This window comes from Fonsecaea nubica (genome assembly GCF_001646965.1).
Source record: "Fonsecaea nubica strain CBS 269.64 chromosome Unknown Scaff33, whole genome shotgun sequence".
Classification (NCBI taxonomy): Eukaryota; Fungi; Ascomycota; class Eurotiomycetes; order Chaetothyriales; family Herpotrichiellaceae; genus Fonsecaea; species Fonsecaea nubica.
Genome location: NW_019173706.1, coordinates 289,602 through 302,176, shown reverse-complemented (window position 1 = coordinate 302,176; position 12,575 = coordinate 289,602). Strand labels below are relative to the sequence as shown.

Genomic DNA, 12,575 nt, shown 5'->3' with positions numbered 1-12,575 from the left:
CACTTTGTCCATAACAACTCCAAATCTCTTTGTCACACAAGATCGACGGCCGTTCAACGACAAGCAACTGTTATCCTTCGGCTCGTTATCGGCCATTCGGGACTGTCCAGAGTTACCACTTCCATCAAGCGAAGACTCCTCACCCCTGGTAACGGATGGGTACCTGGATCGTCCGTCTTATGCACAAGGATTTGCAGACCAGATTTCTCGTTATGATGACTGGAAAGAGGTGCCTTTTTCGTGTGTTTCTGGAGCATGGCGTGCTCTTCGCGTGTCTGACGTCTTTAAGGAACGGAATTTTGTTCTCAGAAGTTCTGCGGCTCGATTCCACGTGAAATTTGGTCGAGAGGAGAAAGGACATAGATAAGGTCGTCGTGCGGTCAATATGATGCGAGAAAGGCATTGAATCCTCAAGCTCGTATATTGAGTTTGTCGTGGCACGCCTGCTCCTTGCGATTCTCTTGCGCCTCCTGACCAGCCTGCAACCCAGAGCCTCGCTCTACATTCGGTTTGTCCTTAGTTCGCTCGCTCGGGCGCGGTACGAAACCATGTCTCGGTCGGCGTCGGTCTCGACAAAGCATCCTGAACTCCAAGATGTCAGGGAAACATCTGTCCAGAAGCACCCAGGTAAGTGTCTTAGCCCTGAGTAAGAAAGGAAGCCTCCCTAATCACCTCACAGTGCGCTGGTACCGCTCGACCTTCTACAACGCCACCATCCTTGGACTTTGTAATTTCGCCGCGCCGGGTATCTGGGGAGCCATGAACTCTCTCGGTGCGGGTGGCTTGCAGAAGCCGTACTTAGTCAATGCTGCAAATGCTCTGACCTTTTGTCTCATGGTGGTGTCCTGTTTATTCTCTCCGGTCCTCACAAAGTATATTGGCATCAAGGGCGCTCTCATGTTCGGTACTTTGGGATACGCCCCATATGCGGCAGGCCTCTACATCAACAATCGGTTCGGCACAGAGTGGTTGGTACTCGTCGGAGCGGCCCTCTGTGGGATCTCAGCTGGCGTTTTCTGGGCGGCGGAGGCTGCTATTGCAATGGCATACCCAGAGCCTTACAACCGCGGAAAGGTTTTGGGGTATTGGCTCACTTACCGCCTCGGTGGGCAAATTCTGGGCGGCGCAATCAACCTGGGTATCAATGTCGATCGCAGTGAGGCAGGCAAGGTCAGCTATACCGTGTACTTGATTTTCATCGCACTGCAAGCCACAGGCCCATTCGTCGGTGCACTGCTGAACCCACCCCACAAAGTCGAGCGCACCGACGGCATCAAGGTCGAGTTGGAAATCCTCGAACATCCCTGGCACGAACTCAAGGCCACCACGAAGACCTTCTTCACCAAGCGGTACCTGCTGTTGATTTTGTTCATCGGGCAAACCGTGTATGCAGAGGCTGTCTTCTTCACATATCTCTCATTGTGGTTCAGTGTCCGGGCCCGCGCACTCGGTTCGTTCTTGTCTGGCATTCTTGCCGTGACCTGCGGTAATCTTCTTGGTCATTATCTTGATCGCACCAAGCTGTCGGTGAAGCTCCGGTCACGATCGGCATTCTTCACAATTGTCGTGCTGCAAGGCGGATGGTGGCTCTGGGCCACGGTTCTAGTAACAAAATTCCGACACACCAGGCCATCGTACGACTGGGCCAGCAGTGGCTTTGGCCATGCATTTGTTCCCTTCTTGTTCTTGACCACTGGTTTCCAGCTCAACTACTTGTTTTGCTATTTCATAATGGCGCAGCTGTCCACAACGCCAGTCGAGATTATTCGCTATGCGGCGTTGCTTCGTGGGTAAGGGCAAACCACCACCCCTCACTGTTTTCTTTCGTCGATGGCCGGCTGACGAATATAGGACGGAATCCGCATGGCAGGCTGTCAGCTACGGGCTGAACTCGATCAAGATATTCGCAGAAGTAGGCGGAGTGTATATCAACTTCGGACTCTGGGCAGCCGCTTTGCTCCCGACGTGGCTGGTGCTGCGACATTTTGGTAACGATTATATTGCTTCCGCGGAGGCAGGAGAAGAAGGTTCTTCGCATTCTGGAAGCGCGCCTACAGATGAACCTATCCAAGCACCCATTGAGAAGGAAATATGAAAGCGTGTATGGCCTGGCCACTGTTCGGCTTGGTTGACGGATTGTATACCGGTATCAAAGACTGGCATTTGCTGTCGCTGTGATCAATGACTCCGACTCGAGGGATCGCAGAAGAGGGCTGGACCTTGACAACCCATGCCTCTGCCAGAATCTTGTAGGGTGGCAGGAAGGTCCAGCGTCCGCCCTGCCCTGACACCTACCTCAATACAGGGTTCCCAATCTCTCACGATGATAGGTACACCTCTTCGTCAGTCCTGTGGTGTATACAAGTACTTCACAGGTCCTAATACCATCTTCTCAACCCAACTCTTGCATGGCCGCGGCCACCTCGATTAGCTTTGAAGTAGTACGGTACAAAATTCAACTCAGTGATGACACCCTTGTCGAGTATTTGCGTTTCTGGCTCTCTCACCTCAACACCGGGACAGGCATGAATGTGCTTCACGTCGAGCTTGCTCACTCCATCTGTGGTGAGTGCCACGTACGTGTCTCGTGTAGTAGCGTCGGTGACTGTTTTCTCCACAAATGAACATGAAGGATGGAGCAGAGTGCTTTTGAAGTGGTCGTCCACCCAAGGGTTGTCGACATCCTCGACACAATACACGACTGGCCCACGAACCACTGCCAGGGTGTCTTGGTTCGTATATGGATGCGGAGCGACAAGGCGAGGCGAGATATCGACATTGAGAGAAAAAGAGCGGTAAGTGGACAACCAATCAGCCGGTAGAATGATATAGCCTTTCTCGACCGCATACGTTGGCGGCGCAGGATCTAACTAACACCTCGTTAGACACTTGAATTTTCCTCGAGAGTGGAAGATTGATTTAGTGGTAGCTTACTTTCCATTCCGTGGCCCACCCCGGTATTCGAAGAGCTACATCGACAGTAACCAGCGGGGACTGCGTCTGAAGAGTGAAATCAACCTTCCCATCCCAGGGCCATTGGCTCCTTTGACATAAAGTTGCAAGCTGGGCGCCAGATCTAAACTCGTAGGTGCTTGAGATATATAAATGGACGTTGATTCGATGTGGTTTCTCTGCTGTTTGCGTGTACACGTAGCCACCAATTTGTCCAAGCAATCGAAGAACGTTCAGAGGGCAACATGCGCACGGAAACCATTCTGCACGCTTTGAAGGGTCTTGGTCGCTGGACGCGAGCTGGTTAGCGTTCGAAAACCTAGTACCGTCATGCGACATGGCCGTCAACACGGCGTTGTATAGCGATAACTCCATAACATCGCTGAATCGGCGGTCGACATCAAACTGTAAGATTCGCTCAGCAAGCATCATGACACCAATGGCGGCGCAGGTGTCTGAGTAGCAGCCTCCTTCGTCGGTACCCTGAGGGAGAAAATAATCAAGTCCAAAGCCCTGCCATTGCTTTATGGCGCCGATTCCTCCCGTCACATACATTTTACACTCCACCATGTTGGCCCACAGCCGGTATATAGCATCTTTCAAGCGCCCGTCTGAGGTTGGGTCAAGGCGCACTAAGTCGGCAGCTGCTGTAAGGAGGTACATGGCGCGGACAGAATGGCCTTCGATAGTCTCTTGCTCCACAATCGGCTTGTGGGCTTGATAATACCAAAGAGCATCGGGCTGGCCCCAATATGGCAGTATCACATGTGGCGCTTCGCCCCTTTTCTTCGCCTCGTAACGGTAGAAGTGACTGCCACCGATGCCAGCTGGATTACCTCTCTCAGTGATGAAGAATGTTGCGAGCTCGAGGTGTTTGGGATTTCGTGTACGATGGTACAATCGAAGAAGTGCCAGCTCGATCTCGGGATGGCCTGGGTAGCCGGGGATCTGACCCTTTTTGCGCCCAAATCTTTTGCATAAAAGCTCGACGTACTTTAGCATCGGGTCGAGGAGGTCATCGTTCTTGTAGAGGTAATTGTGAGCTAGGGCTGCCTCAATGAGATGGCCTGCATTGTAGAGTTCGTGGAAATCACGCAGGTTGGTGAATCGCTGTCCAAGCTCGACGACCATAAAATGGATACTGAGATATCCATCGTGAGCTTGAGCTTCCCGAATCATCCGCACCAGCTCTTTAATTGCCGTGTCAACCATGGCGTCAGGATGTTCAGGGAGGAGATAGCACGCTCCTTCGATCCACCTGGCAATATCAGATTCCCTTCGATTTTTTTTCTTTGATGTTAGCTACCTTCTTCAATGCCAGTCAGGACTAGACGAGACGCAATTACCACAACAGATGATTTGGTATTGGCCATACTCGAGGGTGATCTTTGTATGAAGGATGCCATGCCATGTCGAATGCGTCATATCTGCCCGTCTCTTTCATCTTTCTGAGTAGGTGAAAGAGGGTCTCGGAGGCCACAGCTTCTCGACGTCGGGCAATCAGTGATCCTGAGGTAATTGAAGTCCGCATGAACGTCTCCTGTGGATAGACCATGGTTGCGGAATGAGGCTGAGCGAGGATTGTTGGTGAGATGGGTGCGAAAGCCGATTACAGGACAGACTGAGGATGCAGCAGAAGGACAAGCCCTTTGGCAAGCTCTGGCAAGATTTAGTCGTCGAACTTCTCCCTTGTAAGTTGTCCTTGTCTCGAATCTGCTGGAGGAGGTGGTGGTGAGTTGTGGTATGCGCCACGCTTGCCACGTTCAATGACTGCTAGTCGAGGATATCGCCGCTATTATTCCGCTCTAACCTATAATGAGCTAGGGTACCTTGGCACTTAAACGCCCGTATAAAACCTCCGACTCCAACACCAACATCAGCCTCGCTGTCTAGTGGCCGTCATCTTCGCACCAAATGTCAATTTCACTTGCCGGATCTGCAACCACCGGGATTTACTCCATGAATACAGAGGTCTGTAGGAAACGGATGCATAGGGTATGGCAGGAAGACCACCGGTACCGCCGGTCCCGGTAGTGCTAGAGGAGTCTAGCTTCTTGCAGAGTTTTCGAGGAGCGAACCCTAGTCTCCAGATCGACGACTTTCGCTTGTTGAACCGAGAGGCAGCGCAGACTCGTCCATCGAGGGCAAAGCATATGAATTGAGGTGATCGTGCCGACTGGATACATATCTCTGAGACCTCAGTATCCCCTTCTCCGACCACAATAATACGCCCCACACGACGCATAAAAATTGGTACAGTTACTGGATTTGCGTCGCGGTGTCTATCGCCAATCTCTTCCAAGGCTTTGATTCAGGCATCTACTCGATCACCCTCTCAGACAAAAATTCGGCGACTACTTCCACCTGTCCAGTGCGCGGGAAGGCGTCGTGGCTAGTATGATCAGCTTGGGCAATGTCATTGGCAACTTCTTCGTCTCTTGGTGGTTTATCTGGCATGAGAGACGTCGACTGGCCTTTGTTCTGGGTACCATTATCCTCATGGGCGGAGTTGCCCTTCAGGCCAGTGCCTTAGACTTCGCCATGGTCGTGGTTGACAGAATCGTGGCCGGAATTGGCACTGCCACCATCGGCACTAATCTTTCTGCTTACCGGGCCGAAGTTTCCTCGCCAGAAATCCGAGGCCGAGCGGTCTCCTTCATCTGCGTTTAGTATGACCACCGTGGCTCTAGGTCAACTCTCTGGCGTCGGGGCATTTACGGTGCACGGGATTCTCATCTTTCAAGGCTATGGCTTTTCCCTCTGGAACAATGTCAATGCTTGATCACCTGTTTAGAAAAGTTGGCAAGGTCGAAGCGCAGCTCGGGGCCGGGGGACTGTCGACGGTAGAGGAAGTCATTCTAGACCACGAGGACAAGGGCACCGCGGTGATGCGGGAAAATGTCGAACAGAAGTAATGGACAGGTTTTTGCAGTAACTCTAGCCAGACTCGTCAATGAACAACTATCGTAGAGGGTGGGACATCATACCTACAATACCTACCCTTCAGATTGCAACTCTTTCCACTCCTCGCGGAACAGCATGGTGGATATATACCTAGTGACTCACGGACTTAGAATGACCCACCCCGCCACCCAACCACCAAAATGCATTCCCTTACGTGGTACTCGTGGATCCATCCCCCTCCGTGCCCGCCCACAGCCCATACATTGCATGACTAACATCCTACCCTACCTACTTTTACGACTTTTTAAGGCATATATAATGCATTCTCGAATTAACCGACCAATTGACCAATCATATCTGATTATCAAGTCTGAGAATCTGATCAGGTTGCGACAACACGCGGCAGTGGAAGAGAACGGTCCCTTAGATCAGTTGGTTAGATCGTGGTGCTAATAACGCCAAGGTGAGTGACTCCCTAGGTGCTCAGTCGATTCTGCAAAAATAAGGTTGTTAACGGTGTATTAAGGTCGCGAGTTCGAACCTCGTAGGGACCAAGCAGCCACTCTCCTCTATTTTTGCCGCTTCTGTACTTCTAGATGCATACGTGAAGGTGTCGATCGATGTACAAGGACAAGTAGAACTGGAAGAGACAGATGTATACGTGTGTATATACTATACTATGCTATACTATCTGTTTCCAGTTAGTATTTTTTGTCGCATCTCTAGTTTTTTCCTCCTTCGTTCTTTTTTATTCTGGTCCGATTTCCGGTCCAAAGCCAGGATCATCCCTTCTTTTCTTTTCTTTTCTTTTTTTTTTGGTGGTTGTCAGCCCTCATTGGGATGTTGAGACAGACGGTCCCTCTAGTCTTCGGCGTCCAATTCGGGGTAATGCCGGTAAATCCCCATACTGTACTTCAGTCGCCTATCACTCTCCAGGTAACTCTTGACCTTGTCCAGTGCCTTGACCCGTTCGTAGAGGGCAAACACCTTGTCGTACTTGCCACTGCTCTTCAATTTGCCCACACGCTTGGGGAAGGCGTAACTCACGCCGTCGACGGTCTGGAAGAGGACCAAGTCCGCATAGGTCAGTTTGCCGCCGTACAGCCACTCACCTCCGCCCGAGGCGGGGCCGGAGAGGACACGCTCAAAATACCCGAGGAACTTGGGCAGGCGGACGGCGCGGTAGTCGGCCGCCTTCTTGAGAGCCTCTTCTTTCTGTTCCTCGTAGTAGGCTGAGCTGGCGATCGGGTGGTGGACGTCGTGTGGTTCATTGGACAGGCCGTCCAGTGCCGTCAACGTGAGTGCGTTGACGTGGTACAGTCCGACGCTGTCCTCGGCGACGTCAGGCACCAAACCGAGCTTGGGACCCAAGTAGGCGAGGATATTGGGTGTCTGCGACAGGAGGATGTCGTCGCCGTGTTGCAGAATCGGTGGAGCCAAGGGAGGAGGGTTGTTGTCGTCTCCGATGTTCTTGTCGCTGATCTGAGCCATGACCGCATTGACGCCGGCATCGGTCTTGTTGGCGACGTCGATGTATGGTGTGCCGGTCGCTTCAAAGGCAAGGCGGATGTGCTCGCCTCGGCCCGGAATACTGGGCCAGTAAATGAGCTTGTAGGGCAGCGAATCGCCCGTCTCGCTTGCCGTTTCGGCGCCGGTTTTCTGGCGCTTGGAAGAGCGTGTGGAGCTGGCCATGTTGAAGCAACACCTGAAGACAAACGGTTGGAGAGGGACTGAACTGGGACTGATGTTCCCGAAAAGATTGAGGCTATGCGCTGCGGAGTGAGAGACCTTGAGGGGAAGCTGTTTCGGGCGCAGGAGTCGTGGGCTTTGCGCGAGGTTGAAAACTACTACTTGTAGAACAGCCTGTCTCATCTAAGACTCTTTGCAACCGCGCAAGAATGACAAGAAGAAGGAACAATCCAAGTTCCACACGATACGATAGGACTGATGGAGTCTGCGGTGGTATGATGTAGTTGGAGGGACCTCCTTGTACATATATATGTACTCGGCCAGGTCGGTCCCTCGTGTGCCGAACCCCTCGGGACAACGGAACATTGATTCTCCTACTCCGGCAACTTACCCCAACCTCCGCATTCTCGAGAGCCTCCAAATTCCAGCGGGATTTGCCTGAGTCCACGATCCGGACAGAAATCATTGGCCATGTCTCTGTTGAGTAACGACATCATTATGCAAGGCCTTCACTGCGGTCCAGAAGTCAAGAGTACATCTTACACGACAGAGAGTTTTCGTATCATAAGGCCCTTGTTTGTTGTCTTTAGTGATTAACCTCAAGTCTGCCCAACTATTGCAACTGACCACCCCAACAGGCAAATACATACCATAGTTCTCATCATGACCTCTGTACAAGACTCCCTCATCTTCGGCAACATCCTCTCCACCCGGGAATCCGCCGCGATCTGGTCCGACAAGACCCGCACACAGTGTTATCTCGCGTTCGAGGGCGCGCTGGCCAAGGCGCAGGCCCGACTCGGCATCATCCCCCAGAGGGCCGCCGACGAGATCATCAAGTTCTGCCTGGACATCCGGAACGTCGACTTCCACGACCTCCGCCAGCAGACTGAGCTGATTGGGTACCCGGTGCTGGGCCTGGTCAGGCAATTGGTCAGCCACATCAATGCGATCGAGCCGGGGCTCGGGGAGTGGGCGCACTGGGGCGCGACGACGCAGGACGTGACCGACACGGCGACGGTGATCCAGCTGTGGGATACGATGAGCCTCTTCGAGAAGACACTCGAGGATATCATCGCCTCACTCCGGTATCTGGCGGACAAGTATAAATCCACCCCAATGGCCGCCCGGTCGAATCTTCAGCAGGCAGTCCCCATGTCCTTTGGGTTCAAGCTTGCCAGGCTCCTCGCCACATTTCTCCGACATCGCGAGCGACTAAAGGACGTCGAGGCGAGGCTGACGGTGTTGGAGTTTTCCGGCGCGGCGGGAACCTTGGCGACGCTCCCGCCCACGCAGGACCTCCCCTTGCTCGGTCTCGAATGTCAGCGCGAACTGGCCAAAGACCTGAACCTCAAAGTGCCCGAGATCGCGTGGCACACGGAACGCGACCGCATCGCCGACTTTGGCTCCCTGTGCGCCATGCTGACCAGCACGTGCGCCAAGTTCGCGCTGGACGTCAAACTCATGATGCAGACCGAAGTGGGCGAGGTGTCGGAGCCGTATGCTCCTCACAGGGGGTCGAGCAGCACGATGCCGCAGAAGAGGAACCCCATCTCGTGCGCGTACATCACGGCCATGTCGTCGACGGTGCGGCAGCTGAGCGCCAGCCTGTTCGAGGCCATGGTGGAGGACCACGAGCGCAGCACGGGGCCCTGGGAGATTGAGTGGATCGTGCTGCCGCAGCTGTCGACCCTGACGCACGCGACGCTCCGGCACACGGCGGAGCTGGTGGCCGGGCTCGAGGTGCACGAGGACGCCATGAAGAAGAACCTCGACCTCTCCAAGGGCGGCATCGTCAGCGAGGCGGTCATGATGGGCCTGGGCAAGACCCTCGGCCGCCAGTACGCCCACGACGTCGTCTACGACCTGTGCCGCAGGTCGCAGCTCGAGGACAGGCCGCTGCTCGACCTCCTGTGCGAGCACGACGAGATCAGCAAGAAGATGACGCGCCAGGAGTTGGCCAGCTTGTGTGACCCGGCCAACTACCTCGGGTACAGCGAGGCCATGGTCGAGAAGGTCCTCAAGCTGGCCGATGAGCCTCCTCAGCTGAGGAAACCGAGTTTGGTCTAAGCCCGTACGGAGGCGTTTCATGGTGGGGGGTTCAACTGTCTCGTACTCCCAAAGGGCCCGGGGAGTGTGCAGACACCCATTAATTGATCCTAACACGCGGGATTGAGACACGATATAATGAATCTACTCAATTAATTTAATTCTAGTTGTGGCACGTGCTTAATAGGGTGATTTGAATAAAAAATCCACATGTTACTTTTGGCGGACCAGTGTCAAGCGAAGTGTTAAGAGCATATAAATGTTTCTCCTCGATATGATGCATATATATATCCGAAATACCAACCGCTGGCATAACGGCAAGTCTTCACCACCTATGGTGGCTGACGACTATATCTCCTTCCGCCCTTGATGATGTTCGCTAACAAAGATCATCATCAACCAGAGGATAGTTGTTAATCAATTCTCTATTCGTCTGTGCTCTGGCTGGTGCATCAACTGTGTGAGGGATATCGCTAGAAGCCGAGTGCCTGGTTGAATGCATCGGCGGCCGCTTGGCCAGTTTGCCCTTGTGCGGCGATGGCACCCTGACTGCATGCGTCTAGGGCTTGCTGGGAGGCTTTGCATTTGACGTCGAGTTGCTGGCCTGCAAGAATATCCATGTCAGCTATGAAGGCTCAAACTCATCGAAACACTAAAAGAAACTAAGTGGTGAACTTGGGAGAAAGGAAACAAGAGACCACTTACAAATAAAGTCCGTGATGACCTTGATATTGAGTGCGGAGCCATGCGTAAATGTTGTCTTGTCGTTGGGCTCAAAAGATGGCTCCTTGCGGCCGTCCAGACCATTAGCGAACTGTGAAGCTTTTGTAAGCATGTGCCAGTAAATTAACAGTATCTCATGTCGGTGACGTCGCCGGAACTCGGAGATAGTGTCTTGGATGAAAGGATTGACTTACGATGATGGTTGGGTCTGCACAGGAACCCAAATCCAAGCTAGAAGAGCTGGTGGTTGGAGTGGAAGTGCTCATTGTCTGACTTGCGGTACTGGTCGAAGTAGCAACCGCCGCAGCCGACGTCGTTGTGGCAGCGACAGCAACCACTGTAGAGGAGGCTACCGTGGTAGTTTCTTCTGCGGCAGGGGGTGCGGTGCATTCTGTTGCCGCCGCCGAGTCAGTAGCTGCGGCAGTCCCTGCAGAAGCAGTGGCCGAGGCAGCGACAGCAGCGTTGACCTCATCTTCAGTGGCATCCTCAACAAGCAGATTCTGCGTGAAGATACAGCCGACTGGGTCGTTCTGATCGTCGCAACTATTTCCCTTCGCAGTCGGATCACCGAGTGTGCCGGGAGCAAAAGTGCCGGACTGCAGGGCATCAAGAGGGTTACCACCGATGTTGGCAATCTGAACAGCGAGTGCCAGAGCGATGTCTTTGTTAACAGTGGCCGCATTGTCAGAGGCTGGATCCTGGTGCTGCGAAATTGCCGCGATTTCCGGGTTTACAGCTTGAATTGCGGTGCAGGGAACAGAAGCTTGTCCAACAGCTCCAGTGTTGCGTTCGAGAGCTCTATAAATCAAAGCAGCTGTCATACCATCGACATCTCCAGCAGCTTTCGCATTGGTGAAAGCTCTGTCGGCAGTGGCTTGTTGAAGACAATCTGTGTTGGAAATATCGCCCTGTCCAGCAGAAGCGGCCGCATTACCGAGGAGACCAAATACAGCATCCACGATGTTGTCGGGGTTGTCTGTCTTCAGGAATTGGTTGACAATGGTAAGAAATTTCTCGTGCGAGTGTTCTTGCGGCACTTCACGTCGGCCAAGTTTTGCATTCCAAATTGGAGATCGAGTTTGCATTCCATGGTCATGGCTCCGCTTCATGTGCAGGTTCGCTGGGCGGGCAGCTGCGACATCAAATCCAGCAGCGAGGAGAATTGAAAGGCAAATGGCTGGTTTCATTTCGGCTGTGTCGGTATGTGCTTATGCTATCGTGAGTCTCGTAAAGAGCGTGGGGGTTGAATCTGGTTTGGTAATACAGCGCAGGCCACAGACCTGATCGGTTCTCCAGGAACGATGTTGAATTGAATGGGAAAGGGAAAGAACAGAGTAGAGAAAGAGAATGTGAGGTTGCGAACGAACGGGCACGATCGAGCTGAATCAACAGGCTGGAGAGAGCCGAACAGCAGGAATAGAGGGAGACGGTGTATATATATACAGAGCATGGGTGTTTGCCTACCTGCAAACTTCCGATGAACTTCCCTCCGTCCAACACTGGTGTGCCTCAGATGTCCAGGACACTGCACCATCCCTTCTAGAGAAAGTTGGTCTCTGCCGTAACGGCATTTTAGCGAGGAGCGAGCACAGGTCTGACCACGATGGCTTCATCCACCACGTCTCAATGAATACCATAGGCCAGCACAACGGGAGGCGGAGACTTTAGGAATCGGAATAGAGAATACCGGGCGCTGTCCATGTTACGGATCAGGTTGATCGAGTTAGCACGTGGCACTCCATCGAGCTTCGAGCCACTTTTCAAGTCTCAGACGTCGGGTCCGTGGGAAAATGGCGCTTGGGTGAGATTACGTTGTTATAGGAAGGACTCGAGAATGGTAGTGGGATGTATCACCTTGAAGTCCTAACAAGATCGTGCAGCGTCTCGGGTTGGGAAATGATGCTGGCTGAAACGCCGGAAGGGCGAGGGAGCGACCGGCTAAACTCTCATCGTTTGTACGAGATGTGGTGTGTCTCTTCGATTGACTTATTGTAGTGTATGCCCTAACAGAAATATTGAAGAAGACAAAAGGATCAATTAACCAGAATCTTCCATAGCCACCGCTTTTCCCTGGATACGGTCCCGAAGAGAAGGAGGAGCTGGACGCAGACAGAGCAGGAGAAGACGCAGACATTGAGCTTTTCTGTTTTGGGTGTAGAATGTCTTGGCAAATGGGCTCTCGGTTTAGGGCGGCGGGTCTTTCGCATTGATCGGAACATCGAACTTACACCATTGGTTTCATGTACTACTGACTACTT

General features: G+C 52.9%; 5 protein-coding genes across 5 annotated transcripts; 2 read left to right on the top strand and 3 right to left on the bottom strand.

The window, feature by feature from the left end:
* Window positions 1-548: 548 nt before the first annotated feature.
* Window positions 549-2,095, top strand: AYO20_05648 (hypothetical protein; the record flags this gene model as incomplete). Its single annotated transcript, XM_022643942.1, has 3 exons — window positions 549-627; window positions 680-1,790; window positions 1,852-2,095. 3 exons carry the CDS (start codon window positions 549-551, stop codon window positions 2,093-2,095), a joined length of 1,434 nt encoding a protein of 477 aa, XP_022500183.1.
* Window positions 2,096-2,378: 283 nt separating this feature from the next.
* Window positions 2,379-4,164, bottom strand: AYO20_05647 (hypothetical protein; the record flags this gene model as incomplete). The annotated part of the gene is made up of 2 exons (XM_022643941.1): window positions 2,379-2,870; window positions 2,935-4,164. The coding sequence occupies 2 exons, from the start codon at window positions 4,162-4,164 to the stop codon at window positions 2,379-2,381; spliced, it is 1,722 nt and encodes a 573-aa protein (XP_022500182.1).
* A 2,553-nt stretch (window positions 4,165-6,717) lies between these two features.
* Window positions 6,718-7,548, bottom strand: AYO20_05646 (hypothetical protein; the record flags this gene model as incomplete). Its single annotated transcript, XM_022643940.1, has 1 exon — window positions 6,718-7,548. The coding sequence occupies one exon, from the start codon at window positions 7,546-7,548 to the stop codon at window positions 6,718-6,720; it is 831 nt and encodes a 276-aa protein (XP_022500181.1).
* A 660-nt stretch (window positions 7,549-8,208) lies between these two features.
* Window positions 8,209-9,615, top strand: AYO20_05645 (3-carboxy-cis,cis-muconate cycloisomerase; the record flags this gene model as incomplete). Its single annotated transcript, XM_022643939.1, has 1 exon — window positions 8,209-9,615. The coding sequence occupies one exon, from the start codon at window positions 8,209-8,211 to the stop codon at window positions 9,613-9,615; it is 1,407 nt and encodes a 468-aa protein (XP_022500180.1).
* A 452-nt stretch (window positions 9,616-10,067) lies between these two features.
* Window positions 10,068-11,504, bottom strand: AYO20_05644 (hypothetical protein; the record flags this gene model as incomplete). The annotated part of the gene is made up of 3 exons (XM_022643938.1): window positions 10,068-10,198; window positions 10,300-10,408; window positions 10,512-11,504. The coding sequence occupies 3 exons, from the start codon at window positions 11,502-11,504 to the stop codon at window positions 10,068-10,070; spliced, it is 1,233 nt and encodes a 410-aa protein (XP_022500179.1).
* Between the last annotated feature and the right edge of the window lie 1,071 nt (window positions 11,505-12,575).